Raw genomic sequence first — 17859 nt, 5'->3', positions numbered from 1 at the left:
TTTCTCACTGTATAGCATCCTCTTAGAATCTGCATCTAAATACATTTGTTTTGTTTCATTTGCCTATGATTTGTGTGACCTCCAAGCTCTTAAATGTAATCTTTCTCCCAATTCCAAGAAAGAAATTGCCCGCCTCCTAGATGTGTATGTGTGTGTGCTGTATCCATATAAGTGTCTGGACACATGTGCATCTGTGTGTTTCCCTGTATGTGTGTATTGTATGTTTGCATTCCTCACATATACCATGTCATTCATTTTTCAGTGACAAGCATGAGTCTTACTTTGCCATTAGTGACACTTCTCTTTAGCAGTCAGCTTGGTAATAGGACAATGTCTACGTCCTACAAAAGGAAAGGGATCATGCCACACCAGGCTGAGCCTGCACTGAGGTGTGTGTCACTTGCCTCTCTCATTGAAACCTCTGTCATGGCCAGTGAGGCAGTAGTTATGGAGCACTTCCTGTGTACCTGCTAATGTGTAGGATTAGAGTGTAAAGCAATTGAGTGAACCGGGTTTTGGCTTCTAGGAATTGACATTATAGAGCAGGAATAGCTAGAGAACAGACAGAATGATTAAAATAAATAACACCACATTGAGCATCCTGCTAGTGCATTCAGAAGTGGATGGTGTTCAGAGGAGACTAAGGGGCTGCTTGGATCCAGGATCGTCAGAGGTGTAGGGGACACAGAGTTTGAACGATAAGAAGGAAACAGCCATGCAAACGAGCTGGGGAGAGAAGGGGAGGAGGGAACGGAACCCCTTTGCTCAAGAAGAGGCAGTGTCACAGGTGGACAGATGTGGGCTGCTGAGGCCTCCAGACCCATGGGAAGACTTGGGTTCTGCTCTGGATGCAATGAGAAACAAGCTGTTGGGACATTTTAATCAAAGGAAGGACATCGAGTTCACATTGTAGATTAAAAGGAAGTGTCATGCTTGTTTGATCTTCTCATGGGCTGGTTTTTGTAAAAATTTTCAAGTCCTCCATCACCAATTGGATGTGTATAATCCCTTAAAGAAAAGGCTCCGGAGTTTTATTTTGTGGAATCCCCTGAGAACTGGGCAGGTCAATACTTAGCCTTTTAGCCCCAAGGCCACACAGGCTGGACTGAGTCTGCCCTCAGACGGGGAGGTGGCCCTTTGTGGGCTGGGCTTCACCTTCCAGCAGGCTTCCTGTCCACGGCACTAACTCCCACACTCTAGGGATACCTGGAAGGGCAGTATAAGAAGCTAAGAACGATGTAGGGTTTTTTCACTACCCTGAATTTACTGGATTTTTCTGTTTGGTTATCTTTATTTCCTATGTGGATTGAAGTTGTGCTTATCCAAGGCTTCTTAAAATCATTGTAAGTCTTGTGCAGTCTAAATCAGCTGTGAGTAACAGTGATCCCAGATAACATCTAATCAGGGTGTCTTATGTGTGGAGCCTCATTTTTAGTCCTGTATTTGTGCAACTCCTCATGTCATCTTCCCAGCAACTCCATGAGCTCCACACGGATGTGATGCTGGTTTCACAGATGAGGGAAATAAAGCCCAAAGAAGTACTTAACTTGTCTAAGATCACACAGCTAGTAAGCAACTCATTAGAAACTTACAGTTCTGTGTTTTTGAGTCTTACTCCTAAGTGAGAAGCAAACTGCCTCTCCTGTGTTTTTATCACACCAAAGTATTCTCAGGTAGGTTCCATGCAGAATCTCCACCATCTAAATGATTTGTTGTCTGGTGCCCACCCACCCTTTCACTACAGGCCAAAGTCATATGTTGTAAATGCTCATGTAACGTGACCTCCACAATATTTTAGATACCAACTTTTTAGAGATAGTGGTGCTCTTTACTTATTCATTTGTGTTTAGAATTAAAAGTACACAAACTTTCCCCCCAAATGCTTTGAATTCTTTTTTCTTGCTAGTTTTAAAATTCCCAGATCCAGCAAATACTGATTTCAAGAACTGTCCTCCTTAGCTTTGTTGTAAGCCAGGTTTCAACCATGGGTTCCGGAGACACTGGTGATCTTTAGGTTGGGTATCAGGAAGTGGAAGACGCTGTCTTCACGTATGTTTTGAAGTATGTGTATTCGGGTGGTGACTTGCATAGCTCTGCAGTCTTACCGTGTAAACAAGGAAGGGAAAATGGCTACAACAAAAGTAAACACAGATTTCTACAGGTTAGAGCTTAACTTTAATACTAAGATTAAACAGTCCATTCTACGTTGTACTATTTGTTGAAAGTCAAATCTTGATAGGAAAATACGGAGGTATACTCAAGTTAAATTTAAGTCCTATCCATAATGCATAAACTACAGAGAATGAATCTATCATTTTTGTTTTATAAAATTTTTGTTTAATTGAGCCAAATGTCCAAGTAGCAGTTTAAGTTTTCAGTATTTTTAAAAATGATGGGGGAAGGCTGTAAACCACCCCTCCCGGGTTTTATTTCTTAGTGATTACATTTCTTTTCTTTGACATAGTATTCCTGACAACACAGGTTGTCACTACTGCGTGTGTGTGTGTGTGTGTGTGTGTGTGTGTGTACCTAAAACACACATCCACCCACAAAGGAGCAGTTGACATATGGTTACCCTTTCGCATCAAGTAACTTGGTACATTTCTTATACTATAAATTAAGGGAAAGGTATCACTTGGGCAATGATACTGTGACATTTTAGCCAATCTTGAAGACTTTTCCAAGGAATTTACAGTTGAGCCTATAGAAAGTTGGACCTGCCACAGTCTTTGAGCAGTAAAGGGATAGTTCACCTTGTCCTCTTCAGGGACCCTAAGGATGGGAAGTGTGTAGATGTGTCTCTCTTCTTTGGAGAGGTTCCACTCCCAGTCCCAGTGGACTTTTCTGGAAATAGGTGAGGCCAGCAGTCTGGCTAGCACACATGGTGCTTGTTTCTGTGCCTGTGCTTGTCTCCTGGGAAGACTCTTGTTTGCAGATTCCTCTGTCACTCTGGTTACCTGGAGTGAAGCCTGTAGCAGAAGATTCTCAGCTGCCTTGATGCTGCACTCACGGATGGACAGCAGCTCACCTCTTCCTGTGCACACTGTGCCTGTCCCCCACTCACCCCACTTTAATTCAGTCTCTTCAGTACTGGATCCCCTGGGTTTCATTCATCACCCATGTGCCCAGTGGAAACCTAGATCAGATTCCCATTGCATAATTAGATTAGATCCCAGTTTTAGGATGATTGTAGAGAAGTTAATGAAAATCAGTGATGTTGTTAGTAGGTCTTTGCGCTTATTTGGGTGAAGCTGAAAGTTGAAACATCAACTTCAAACTTCTTCTTGAATCGCTAGGGGTGTCCTTAATCCCCAAGGATGAATGCTAGCCTTAACGTACTTTGTAATACCCTTGCTTATAAATGCCTATACCTATTAACTATTTTTTAATTCCTTTGCTAACAAGTGGCCTACACAGGATAAAGAAGTCATGAACTCCTCTCATGTGATCTGTCCATCACCTCTCTGTCCTCCTCAGGTACACATTTCTCCCTCTTTCCTCTGGGAAAGATGCTGGTAGATGTCTATTTCTGCTGGCCCACGTGCCACCCAGGGTCACTACTTGTTCCTGTCTTTAAAAAGGGTGGGAGTGGAAATGGGGATGTAACTTAGTGGACTGGCTCTATTTTCAGTCCCCAGTGCTGGAAAAAAAATTTTTTTTACCGATAAACTAATTAGGTATGAGGTATGGATGAGAATCCTAAGTGGTACAGAAAGGGCAGGACTATAGGACGCTGTACTCAGAGCTTCCTAGGCATCTTGAAATTGAGGTGATTCATGGTGGCTGTGATTTACAAAAGAAAGACCATGAGAAACTCCAGTGTCCAGTTTATAAGTGTTTTTAAGGTAAAGCAAAACTTTTAAGGTTTTGTGTTATCTCTGAGCTGGTCAGCTGTGTTTTCAAGCCTTAGCAGCTAACAGGGCTTCTGTAACCTGTTTGGAAAAGGTGTCCCTGAGCCACAAGTAGGGAAGAAGGAAGCAGCACAGCCAAAGGAAATCCAAGAGCCTGGGGCATTTGCAAGGACTCCATGTTGTAGAACTGCTGTGCTGAGAGGTGTCAGAGGAGATACAGGTAGATAGGCACAGAAGGGCCCATTTCAGGGGGGTTTTGTCTTAAGCACAGCTTAAACATAGCTTTGGAGAAACTGGGTAGAAGAGTACAGAGCGGAAGGGTGGGGTTGCTGAAACATGGGGAGGGTGGAAGGGGACACTGGTATGGACCCATTTCTATTCAAGACATTTATATAGGGATGCCGACTGTGCCCAGGGCAAACCCTTGGTTCTGAATGATCCACGCTGCAGCATGGCTCATGCCCTCAGCATCCCCTCCTAATTCCGTATCCCAACAGTAACAATGTGTGTACCGTCACAGACTTTTCCTGGACTGACTTCTAAAGCTGCCAGGTCACTGCGTGTCTGTCTAGTCAAATTACGGTTGCTGGCAAAATGGGAGCTGTTCTGAATTCCAAATGAAGAAAGAAAGCAGGATATAAAAGGAATGTATGCCGTCTGTTTAGTGGGCTTCTTCTAAGGGCATAAATGAGCCCTGGAATTTGCTTCTGCCACTGCCCTTGGTTCCCTAAGAGAAACTTGGTATGTTAAGCGCGTGAAGTTCACGTGTGCTACCCTAAGTGCAGTTATGTGTGGCTGCAGAGCTCTTGTGGTGCTGTGAGTGATATTGAGGAATGAGATGAGGTGGAGCGGAGCAGCCTTAGAATCTTGCTTTCTAATTCTAATGCTGGATCTGCCAGTTACTGTGTCCTCCAAAAATCACGTACTGTACCTCTGTGACACCAGGAGAATAATGCCTACTTCATAAGGTTGTTGTAAGGATAAAATGACATCATTTCTATCAAAATTCATGGTTTTGTTTTAGAGATGGAGCCTCACTCTGGCACCTTTGGCTGGCCTTGTACCCCTGGACTCCAGCAAACCCTTTTGCCTCAGCCTCCCCTCAAATGCCACCACACCTGGCTGACTTAAGCTTTGTTTGTCGCCAGTGCAAGGGGTCTGATCCAAGGCCTTGCACAAGCTGGGCAGGTACTTTACCACTGACCAGTATCCTAGCATCCTGTCAGTAAAATTCATTGCATGTCATCCAAGCACATATTATTCACTAAGTAAAGAGTAGTCATTTTTAAAATACGGCATTTATTTTTAAGTGGGAAAAATAATCCAATAGCAATATGTAATGCCTTATATAGCATTAAGGTAATTGTCAAACAGATACCAGATCCATAACTATCACATGAATTTGTATCCCGGATTCAAGGTTTATTCTCCCCAAAGACTTAATCAAAATCAATTGTTTTTTAGAATAGACCATGAACAGTGAATGTTTTATACTAATGTGATTTCCATAGTATTTCTAAACCTTCCTTGGCCCTCAATAACACTGAAGAGACTCAATTTTGTAGAATTCCTGTAGTTAACATGCTTTTCACTAGCAAAGCAAATGAAAATGAACATACGGTGCAGAAGTGAGATATAGGTGTTTTATTTTAAAAAAAATTTTTTTTTAAATTGGGACTACTCCAAGTTTGCAGACTCGAACACAGCTGCTCTCAGTGAAATGCTGCAACTTACTGAGGAGAACTGAATTGCAAAACTTTACTTCCCCACACACCCTTCATTCAAAAAAAAAAAAAAACCAACAGCTTGATTGAGCTTCAATAACTGACTTTTCATATCCTTTCATGGGACACAAAGCGCTAATCCTGAGGCAACTTGAGCCACCAATGCAGGCAGCAGTGGAGACCACCACGGAATGTGTCATTCCCTCCTCCCCGCACACAAAACACATGGACTGCAGCTTTATGAAGTGAAAATGCCCAAGTCAAAGAGAATGTGAAGGAGGTGTCCTCAGTCATTTCTTCCCGTGGCGCTGCGGGGAGCGGTGAGAAAAAGCCACTGCATCTGGGTGTTGAGAACAAAGCCAGGCTGAGACTCCAGGATAATAGGTGGGGTCACTGGCTTTTATAGAAACCTAAGAGGGGAACCGCCTTGACTTGTCTCAGTACCACTGACCCTTGCATCTCATTGTGTAGAGACGTCAGGGAAAGTGTGTAGAAAGCACCCTGAACAATGACTTTGTCATTCTGAGATTTCTACGGTTTGTTCACCCCTGCCCCCACTCCCACCCTCAAATCCCCACTGGACAAAGGAGATTGTTAGTGAGGTTGCCTTGCCCTGCTTTCCAAATCTCTGTCTTAACCAACTCTTTAAAGTAAACTTAGCCATTTTAACCGAATTGCAGTGTTTTCGTTCTCTCAAAATCAACAATAGTTTTAGGCAGTGCACTTGTAGGAGGGGAATAGTCTGTGAAAATGCCAGCCCTGGAGATAATGATTCGTGCCAGCTTTCAGGTGAGAGTGGCTTCCTAGGTGTAAATGGGAGAGTCTGTGATAACATGGGTCCCTGGAAATATTGCCCAGCTCTTGACCTGTGGGTTTCTGCGATCAGGGCAATAGGATTCACACCAACACCTTTACCTTTCTTTTAAAATGAAAAATGAGATGGTTGGGTTTTTTTTTTTCCAAGTGAGATACTGGCACACTTAGAAGGCAGCACTGTCCACATCAGCGCAGTGACAGTTAATCACCAGGGACCCTCCCAGACTTCCAGGCTGGCAACCAGTGTTCCAATTTGTCCCAGCATGTGCACTATAATGATAATGGTTCTAGTTCAACAAGAAGCTAATTAAGACCTAAAGAAAAAATGAAGGTTCTCATTTTTATCAAGCCTGGTGGTATTCCGCAGAGCACGGAACTTTACATCCTGGCATTATTGGATGATGTCCACGATGAAACAATAGTGACCATTCGCAGTGCATTCTCTTCTTGCCATCTCCCATCCTTTGTAATGATAAAATGGGACAATTCTTAGGGGAGGAAAATGGCTAAATATTTACTCATTTGAGACCTTTAGAGTCTCCATATGCTGGTCTTGATTACATTCATTTTTGTCTGTGTACTTAATGAGTTTTCTCGATAAATGAACAAGTATTGAGCTCCTGAACTTTATTAAAATCTTGCACTTGCTGCTTGATGTATGGATGTGTCCCTTCGATCTGATGTGACAGATAGATCATTATAATCTCTACTGACTCTGATTGTCTCCCACGTAGTGGGTTCTGTGACTCATTTGTTCTCACTGCCCTTTCTCTGAGACGCTGGTTATGTGTTCTCCGTCATCCACATTCCGTCAAGATGCAGATGGTACAGCTGAGGCTGCGCGGCCGAGGAGAGGACCAGCTGGTGAGAGGTTGCCCGTGGCTCAGGAGTCCTGTGTGCTCAGTGGCACATGCTGGTCACTGTTCGCCCTTATATGTGTCCCTTTCCCCACCGCCAGTGCGGTCAAGGCAGTCACCTCTGGGCACTGTGGCTGTGTCCATATACATCGCCCAATCCCCAAGCATGCTCAGAGGGATAGGAATGGAATTTCAGTGGCATATTTATTTTTTTACCCTGCCAAAGTTTTTATTGAGATACAACTGACATATAATAAAAGAAATGTTTTCTTGTAACTTGATGAATTTTGGTTATTGGGTACATCTCAGTGATCACACCTACAACGAGAGAGAGTTTTCTTCTTCTCAGAGGATCTCCTTGGTTCTTTCATCATCAATTTTCACACCCTCTGCCTCTCCTCCATTCTTGTCTACATAGATCTCTTTCCTTGTCACTGGCCTGCATAGACATGGAATTAGTACAGTCCTGGTTTTCTGTGGCTGGATTTTTTTCTCAATACTTGACTTTTACTTCCTCGCATATTTTAGTACTTTCTTTTCCTTTTTTTTCTGCCTCCTTTCCTGCCTCCATCCCTTTTTCCCTTCCTTCCTTCCTTCCTTCCTTCCTTCCTTCCTTCCTTCCTTCCTTCCTTCCTTCTTCTGACTGGTAGTTTATTGAATGAAGGCACCAGATTCTGTTTATCTTTGTATTACTGGTAGAATTTGAGTTATTGCCATATTTGTAGGAGTGAGGCTCCTTGTGGAAGTATTTATATCATGTTTTTAGTCTTCTTACATAAATAAGTAGAGGTCGAGTTGCTGGATTATCAGCAGGGTTGTGTTTATTTTAAAACAAGACATTAATTGGGGTGTATGGCATGAGAAGTTAGGGATTGAGGATTATTTTTTCCCCTATTTAATCCTCAATCAATTCATATTAAATTGGCTTAACATCTTGGTTGACTGCTTGGTTGACTGTACTTTATTTTGGTGCATTGCTATTTTTGTTGTTATGTTATTCCTACAGGCTTTTGGTCATTGTTCTTTTTTTTTCTTTTTTTGTCTTTTTTGAGACGGGGTCTCGCTATGCAGTTCAGGCTGGCCTTCAGCTCACTTTGTAGCCCAGGTTGATCTTGAACTTGCAATGATCCTCCCACCTCAGCCTCCCAAATGCTGACATTACTATTGTTCATTTTAATAAGCCTTGAAATGCAGTTTGAATCCTCTGTGTATTTATTGAGATTGATTTGTGTATTTTGGAACCTTTAAGACTTTGTAATAAATTTGTCCCCCTCAATTTCTTTAAAAAAAGTTTTGCTGATGGATTTGATCCCCAGCACTCAGGTTGGGGAACAGCTTTGTTGGGATTTTGACTAACTGTCTTTTTGCCATAGAACAATGAGGGGAATCTGCAGATCTTAACAGTATTTAATCTTTCAATCATTCATATGATGTCTCTGTTCACTTAAGTCTTTAATTTTTCTCAAAAAATGTTTTCTAGTTTTTGATAGAGACATTTTACACTCCTTTGGTTATATTTGTTCCTGGGTACTTGATATTCTCCTATTTATGGGATTGTTTTAAATATTTTGTAGTTGGTTGTTAGTGTATAGAATTAGAATTGATTGATGTATGTTAAAATTGTGTCATTAAACTGGTAAATTCGTGTTTTATTTGCTGGAATTGTTTGGGGTTTTCTGTTCATCCTATAGAATTTATACATACACAGTCATATCAGTTATATAAATGATAGCTTTACTTTCTTTTTAATATTTGTGGTTTTTATTTCTTTTTCTTGACTTATTGCTATGGATTGAGCTTCTATTACTTTTTTTTTAATCCTTAGGGGAAAGATTTTCAGTACTTTCCCATTAAAAAAGATGTTCATCACAGTTGTGTATATGCAAGTGTTTTAAAAATATATATATATATATATATAGTCTTTTTCCTTTTTATCGGTACCAGGGATTGAACTCACGACTACCTGCTTGCAAGCAGGCACTTATGCCACTGAGCTAAATCCCCAGCCCCCTTAAATAGATATTTTTATCCAATTGAAAAAATTTCATTTTATTTCTGATTTTTTTTTAGTTAAAATTTTTAAATCAAAAATAGGTGTTTAATTTTGACAAATATTTTTTCTTCATCTCTTCAGATCATCTTATGATTAGTCTCTTTTATTCTTTTCTTTCTTTGGTACCGGGGATTGAACTCATGACCTCCCACTTGCCAGGAAGGCACTTACACAGCTGAGCTAAATCTCCAGCCCCTCTTTTATTCCTTTCATGTGGCAAATTATACAGATTGGTATTTGCAAGTTAATTTAGCTTTGTATTCCTGGGATAAACTCTACTTGGTCATGATACAGCATTTTTAATAAATGCATCATTGTGTTAAATTTGTTGAGTGTGAATTTCTAATTTCCTTTTCTTGTAATGTTTTTCAATTATACTGGCCTCATAAAAAAGAGTTGGGAAATGTTTTCTCCTTTTGATAGTCAGTTTTATGTGTCAGCTTTGTTAGTCTACAGTTTCTAGTTGTTCAGCCAAGCAATGATCTGTTTGTTGCTGTGAAGGTGTTTTGTAAATGTAATTAAAGTCCATAAGTAGTTGATTTCAAGTAAGGACAATTACATTAGGTAATATGGATGAGCCTGATTCAGTCATTCAGAAGGCTAAGGCCTGTTTGAAGACTGTGATTGTCTGCTTTGGGTAGCAGCTTCAACCCTTGCCCCTTCACACAGTCAGCTGTGTGGAGTCTGGACTTAGCTGCCCTGCCTTCAAAATCATATAAGCAGATTTTTTGCAATGAGTGTTTTGATATTTATCTCACCCTGTTTGTGTTTCTTTAGTAGCAACCTTATAGTACATTCGTCATCTGTTTTCTGAAGGAAATTTTGAAAGATTAGTAGTTTTCTTTCCCTAGTGTTTCCTCAGATTCACCACTTATCTGTGTAGCTAGAAATTTTCTTTTGTAAGGATTTTGATTATACACTTATTTTGCACCTGTTACTATAGTGTTGTCACATTTCTGTTTATGTCAGTCTATATCATTTATCACAAAATTTGCCTTTTGCATAAAAAATTTAAAATCCACCAGCATAATGACCACTCTTTTTTTTAATGCTTGTTTGCTTTGTTTTATCCTCTTGTAACTCATGATGATAACTTCGCTGCTTTTTCTTGGTCAATCTCTGTGTAGAAATTCATTCCATTAGTTTGAGTTTGCCCATTTGCTCCTTGAAAATTATTCTTTTATTTCATTAATAGCTACGGTTTTCTGTTTCCATTCTTTTCATACTTTGATGTAGTATGCTGCTCTTTTTTCTTCAAGTATTTTTAAAGAAGTGATATCAGCCTTTTAAAAATACATTTAAAGCTATAAATTCACCTTTAAATACAGCATTAGTTGGAACCCTCAGATTTTAATTTTACTAGATTTTTAGCTTCTTTGTAAAAATATTTCCTCTTTTAATCTCTTTAAACCAGGTGTTGAGAAATATATTGCTGAATTTCTAAATAGGTAGTTATTTTCTAGCCTCTTTGTTGCTGGTTTCTTTTTAAAACCACTTGGTCAAATATATTCTGCATAATTTCTGTTTCTTGAAGTTTGTTGATACTGCTTCATCACATAGTAGATTGTGTACTTGAAAAGAATGTAGTTGTTGGCTATGGTATTCAGCCACTAAGGCATGATAAAGTCAAGCTTGTTAATTTTTTCCAAATCTTCTGTAATTCTTGATTTTTATCTACCAGTTATTAAGTTACTAAAGTGGATCAGATTTTCGCACTGTGACCCAATTTGTTTCTCCTGGGTCCATCAAGGCTTTGCATAATTCATTTTGGAGCTATGCTTTTGGATTCATATAAATTGATTTGTTTATCTTTCAGGTGATCTGAGCCTTTTTTTCCTGGGAGATGCTTTCTTTCAGGCGTCCTTCTTGAATTAAAACTTACTAGTTTACAGAGGTAGTGCCAGCTATTGTACCTCTCTTTTGATCAGGGTTTTCACTTTTCCCACCTTTATTTTTAAGGCGTGTTCATTACAAAGAAGTATAGCTACAGGCTTCTGCCTTGAATTTTGCAATAAGCATTAAAACAAAACAAAACAAAAACTAAAAGGGATCTGTTGATCCTGGAGACCTGCTGAATACAAAGGCAGGCAGAGGGCACCACATTTCCCTAATGCCTGCTATTGTGCAGGCAAACAGATTACAGCCCACAAACCATTCACCCCAGTGCAGTTAGCTGTGACTCAGGACACAGAGCTAACTGAAGGAGGACCCCGCTGCTGCCTGGAGCTGCTGCGGATGGGAAAACAGCAGACCAGCTCAACGAGGGATAAAGGAACTGGTTACTGTATCCAGGTTTAGAAAAGCTTAATCTCAGAGAGCATTTATGTAGCTGTCCTTATACAAATAAGAATAACATGTTCTATAAGGTTCTGATGTAGCAAAGGTAATTGAGTTGGGTGAGGTCACATAAACAGGTGTTACAGGAGAGACCTCCCAAGGTGGGTCCTACACCAAAATAGACCTGGCACCCAGAGTTGACCTCTGAACACATGGGGCGTGTAGGGTGGCATACTAGCACTTAGGTTGCTATTGCTGATGTAATGGTGACACCAAGGTAGCACTGAGTCTCGCGTGTGTGTGTGTGCCAGGGATCGAATTTACAACCTCTCGTTAGCCAAACAGGCACTCATGCTGCTGAGCTAAACCTCCAGCCTGTAGCACTAAGTCTTAGGAGCTTGTGTTTAAGGCCTTTTATATTTTCCCCTTGATTTGGACTTACCCTGTAATTAACTGAAGGGTAATGAGTAGGATTTGATCAGATGACAGTTTTATTTCCTAATACTTTTAAGAGGTTTTGGATAGCCTGTTCAGAATTTTGGTGCCTCCATAGGAATTACGTATTAGCCACAACACAATCTGCTATGATTATCATTTCAGAGGTAATTTTTAATCTCATGTATTTGCAAAATAATAGAAGACTGTTTGCTGTACTCATGAGTAAACAGCTTACTGATAAAGGAAAAACAAAAAACAAAAAACAAAAAAACAACTAGGCCTAGGGATTGTTTTTTTTTTTTCCTAAATCAGAGGAAAATCTGGCCCTGCCTTCTTGCCAAAAAGTGAACCCTGCTTTGTTTATTGCATTTACATCCTATCTTCCACAAAATCAGTAATCATTTCAGGCAATCTGGATAATTTGCACTTACCACAAATTGGATCAGAATTCTAGAGTCTGACTGACAGCAAAATTAAAATCATTCCAGTTATACCAATTTGTTAGCAATCTTGATGGTCTTGATTTTATTTTTTAATACTGTAAGCAAATAATCAAGTACTATACTGATTAAGTGGCTTTATGAGTAAATACGTATTTTCACTTTGTGCCTAACAGGTGCGAGGCAGAGTTTGGGTAAGGAATGGAGTGAGCTAGAAGCCATGGGGTGCCCTCGTGTTAAATAAGACTGCATTTTTATTGCTCTTTATAGAAAACATGTTCTTTGGCACAAGCCTCACGTGGACTAGCAGGAACAGAACCCCTTAGAATGAAATTTAGAATACACTGTAGATAGATACCTGGACACTCCTACAGGACTACAAGCAATCTGATAGGTAAATGTCCTTTACCTAGCTCCTTGTAATTAAAATCGTGTTTGTGAAAAGACTGTTCAAATTGGTGATGTTAGCCTAAAATACTCATTCTAGAAGAGAGTCTTTCTGGGAAAATTTTATGTTCTTACCATGATTCAAATATAGATATAAACTGTGTAAATATTCAGTTCTCCACTTTGTATCCTGGGGTTTTATATTTGTTAAAATTAAATTTGGCTCTTTTTTTACCCCTAAGTTGTTTTGCTTTTAGGTTTAAAACTCATCTTTCTTACGAAACATTGTTTTAAACTTAGAGCAATATTTGTTTAATCAACTTGTATCAGTGTGCTCTATTGCGAGCATTTTAAAGGCATTTTCATGCTTTCTCTGCTTTACTGTTACTCCCTGAGTAGCTGGGAGTCAAAGAGTGGTCCTCCCATGGGAGAGGTCAGTACAGCAAAAAAACTCAACAAAAATGCCAAATGCAGAGAAAGGGGGAAATAACTGTATGTAAAGTAATGTATATATATGTAGTATTTTTTTTCAAATCTTATATGTTACACGTATATGGGATACACTGTCATGTAGAGATTAAGAGAACAGATTTGGGATTAAAATGACTGAGAGATCTGATTTTGGACAGTTACTTAACTCTCTGAGCCTCAGTTTCCTCCTTCATAAAGGTGGGTGGTAGTCCCTACTGTTTTGATTTGCGGTGAAAATGAAGTCAGCTAATGTGTGTGAAGTACTTAACAAAGGCACATCTCGTGAAGCATGATCTGTTTTTGGCATTTCAGGGAGTAGAACAGTTGTACTTCAGTTGTCAATGAGATAGTAGAAAATTTCTTCACTATTATAGGGACATTTACTATGTGTACATCAATACTAGCAATATAGTGTCTTATTTTTCTGATTTTGAGGGTAGTTTTTAAAACAAAATAACAGTTTTATAAGCTTCATTTTTTGCCTGTATCACTTGCATAGCTTTTTAGCAATTCACTTGTATTAAGTACGGTTTGCTGGGAACAGCTGCTTACCATCCTTTCTCCGGATAAGGAGACGTGCGACGTCCCTTTTGCAAGTGACGGTGACTTAAGCCCCAAACCTATGTTTCCATGGTGCTGGGTGATTCTGCTGAGGGCAAGTGTTTGTCTGTCAGGTTGTAAACCTCAGAGGTCTCACACCAGGCTGAATGAATCACACACCCCTGACTTTGGACCCTCTCCACTGAGTCAGCCTTGTACTTCCTTACCTGGTGGCCTCGCTGCATTCACATCACCTGGGACCATGGAACATGATTTTGTACTTTGCCTGATAAAGATGAACCTTAAACCAGCAGCATCCAGTGACTCGGATTCTATTCTGCTCACTGCCCTTTTAGACCATCAGAGTTTCCCAGGATGAAGCCTTTACTCAGGGGAGGTGATCCTCAAATGAACGTGCATAGAATTAACTGTTCACACAGGGCCGATCTTATAGTAAATGCCTGGTTAATGGCATCAGCTACTGTTCTCTTTATTTGCCTCCAAAGCAGACACTCAAATCTTATCAGAATGGGAAATTTAATGCAATCTAGGAGACAGGATCAAAAACAACAGCAAAAAATCTTAACAGACTTTGGAGGTTGCTTACTGGTTTTCAAAACTCTTACTCAGATTTCTAAAAAGAATTTAAACTCATCTGTCTTGTCTATTCTTTATTGGGCCTGTTGATGAACTCTGCTATCCCTCAAATTGGGATATTTAGAAGAAAAATTAAAAAAAATTATGACACTCAGTAAGCAAAATTATTTTATGAACAATAAAAAGGTCCCATCCAGGGGGGAGGGCAGCATAATGGCTAGTGACAGGAGAATCCCAGTTCCGTGAGTGATGACATGTAATTTTGATCAAGTTGCTTTTCCCTCCTTGTGCCTCGATGTCCCTTCCTGTGAAATAAGATGATGATACTACTCTGTAAGTGTGTTCTGAGATTTGAATGAGTGGATACATACAGCATGCTTAACATACAGCCACATGCATAGTCAGCATTCATTGATACTGACTAAGGGCAGAAAACCCAGAGAGGGGACTCCCTACTTCCAAAGGTGAAGATACAAATTCACTTACTCATTCTCCAAGCATTGATTTTGCGATGCGCCCCCTTTTTACCCATGCGGAGCTGAGGTTCCTGGATTCCTAGTCCGAAACCTGCTTGCTTGTTTCCTTCGTAACATCTACTGATTGAAGATAGCTTGGGATTCAGTCTTCTATGTTTCAGCTTTCTAATCCACTAAATAAGAAAGAAAAGCCATGCCTACATCCTCTGGCTAACAAACGTATCAAAATGTGTTAAACATTTTGTATTAAATGTACTGAAACAATCTCTTCCTGGTGTTTTGCCCACAGTAGCATGCGACACATATCCTCCGAGCCACCAACATCTTTGTTATTTCTTGGAGAGGGAAAGCAAGTGCTGTCCCATCCTAACAAGCCTTTCTGGAAATGAGTGGAGTCCTAACAAAACAATGCAGTAAGGACTGTTTTGGAAAGGACTCCTGATAAGTAGCCTATCTGTTTCTGCCGTTGCAGACATTCCTGCTTGTCATCAGTGTGATAGCCGTGGCCATAGCTGTGATTCCTTGGATTGCGATACCCATGATTCCCCTTGCCATCGTTTTCTTCTTTCTTCGGCGATACTTCTTGGAAACGTCAAGGGACGTCAAACGCCTGGAGTCTACAAGTGAGTACCGAGGAGAGGATCGCCAGTGGGTGCGGCAATGTGACGCAGCTTTGGTTTGTGCCGCGGTTAAGGAGATGCAGAAGTTTGCAGACTCAGTCTTTCAGAAAGTCTCTCTTTGTTACCATAAGGTAATTAAACACAGTCCTGGAGTCACCGTGAGTCATTGTGAGTGGAGCTGGTGGCCTTCCAGGTGCAGCTTTGCAGACTACTCTAAGGAATGACAGGCACATGTGTGGGACAGGACTCAGGTGGATTTCCCACAGACAGAGACCCTCTCTGTCTTGCTCATGACATATGTCCCTGCATACACAGGGCGGACACTCAGTCAGCATTTTTCTAATAAAACATCTCATCGTATATTGAACTAATTTAGAAAAAAAAAAAAAAAATCAGGAGATTTTCCTTTCCCGAAGGGACTGGAAATGACGAAAAGAAAAGAGTAAAGAAAGGAAAGGTAGAGGCGTAGGAAATGTAAGTCAAAAGTCAAGTGTTTGAAAAACATAATTGTGACCTATTGATAGTAAGTTGCAGTTGCTAAGTGCTTTGAAAACATAAGCATTGCTATCTTCAGTTTTGTTCCTCATTGTCAGTGATACTTCCTGTTGTGGCCTCATGGTTTGTTTTTTTCACCTAGGCCATTGATATACATGTATCCTGAGAAACCAGGTGGAATGCATTTTGTCTATTTATTGCTCTAACCTTTCTAGCTAGGCATACTGAGAAGAATGTCTTGTGACAAACACTGTATTCTGTAGATAATCACAGGGTGAATTAATCCAGAGCTCAACCGTTTATGAATGCACAACTAACATACTTCATTATTATTAAAATTTAAAACCATAGGGAGGATAAAATTGTTCATTTTTTAAAAAGGTCTAAGGACCATCCCCAAACAGTAAAAAAGGAAACTATCCTATCAAAAAACCTCTGTGATAAATAGCTAGTGAAACTGAATGCCAGCTCATCCATTTGCAAACCAAACCAAGAAGAGAAGAATCGTGAGTCCCCCAACTCTAGTATCTACTAAGAAAAAAAAAAAAAAAAATGTAAGTTCATCAGGACAAAGGTGTTCTTGTCTCATTGCATATGTGTCTCCTTTTTAATAATAAACTCTAACGAGCCATTGGTTATAACGGTCTGTATAAACTGGAGCAAGTGAAGATTCCTAAAATGTATTTGGTGGATCTGCTGAACCACTGCATGGTCCTGTCCCATGAGGTGTTTCCACGGTAGGCAGAGTGGTGAGGTTCGTATATATGGTGAGGTTCACTCTGCTGAGGTGACTTGGGTTACAGTGACAGGACTCAGGCTGGCCATGGTGGATTGCATTGCTGGAGACCCTCCTTTGTGCATTTCATTAGCCTCAGGTTTTTTGTATAGACATAAGCCTTTAGGTGTAAGTTGAGGCCACTTATGAAATGAAGTCATTCAACAGTTTTTGAAGCCTCAAGTATATTTGAGGAAGGGCTATTCTTTCCAGAAGGAACACCTTGATTTAGATTTTTATCTGTGGCAAGAGCTGCTTCCCATCCATGTAGAAGGAGAAAGAGAGGACTTACTACAGCTTTTTGCAAGCCAGGTGTCGTGGCTCATGCCTGTAATCCCAACACTCTGGAGGCTGAGGCAGGAGGATTGCTGTGAATTTGAGGTCAGCTTGAGCTATGTAGGCTTGAACTACATGGTGAGACCCTGTCTCAAAAACAAATAAATAAATACATTTATTTATTTTAAAAATTAAAGCTTTTTTCAAGCAGCAGGTAGAATTTTCTTTCCTGAAGCTCAGAGCATAACCTAATTTCATCATAATTTTGATGTGGAGAGTCTTACAACTTAATCATGGCCCTTATGGAGAATTTGGGTTTTTCTGTACCCATGTTGGCTATGACAAGGAGTTAAATGTGGGTATTCCTTTCTCTACATCCCCAAACAACCAAAGGAAGCATTTATTGGCACCCATCTGGGTATGGGTTTGTGTCATAAGTGATAGCTCTATTGTTTTTTTCTAAGCAATAATTGCTAGTGATTTTTGAGGCTACCGATGTAATCACTAGCTAAAAGAAGGCTGCCCAATGACTGTGGCAAGAAGCATAGACCTACTTCATCCTTGTGCTGGGAGGGACTCATACAGCCTCAAGATCTATTTTCAGAGACCGCTGCCTGACTGTCTTTGGAAGCATAGGCTGACATTTAAGCACTCTTAACAATAGTTGGCCATAATGACTTTCATTTTTTCAAAGACAGATAGATGTAGCAACAGTCATACAGAGGTGCATAAAACCAGGATGGCGTTTGGATGCATTTCTCTAGCC

At 40.2% G+C, this 17859-nt stretch overlaps 1 protein-coding gene across 3 annotated transcripts in view; it reads left to right on the top strand.

Annotated features, from left to right (window-relative positions):
- Nucleotides 1-17859, top strand: part of Abcc4 (ATP binding cassette subfamily C member 4 (PEL blood group)) — a 228956-nt gene that overhangs the window by 159260 nt on the left and 51837 nt on the right. For all 3 annotated transcript variants that reach the window (XM_063246938.1, XM_003477614.5, XM_063246937.1), the window contains one exon: nt 15400-15550. In XM_063246938.1, coding sequence (XP_063103008.1) covers nt 15400-15550 — 151 coding nt within the window. The remainder of the gene's footprint in view (nt 1-15399; nt 15551-17859) is intronic.

The sequence above is a fragment of the Cavia porcellus genome, unplaced genomic scaffold (genome assembly GCF_034190915.1).
Source record: "Cavia porcellus strain 051 isolate PalLab524CR breed Dunkin Hartley unplaced genomic scaffold, mCavPor4.1 scaffold_4, whole genome shotgun sequence".
Lineage (NCBI taxonomy): Eukaryota > Metazoa > Chordata > Mammalia > Rodentia > Caviidae > Cavia > Cavia porcellus.
This window is presented reverse-complemented; position numbering and strand designations above follow the sequence as displayed.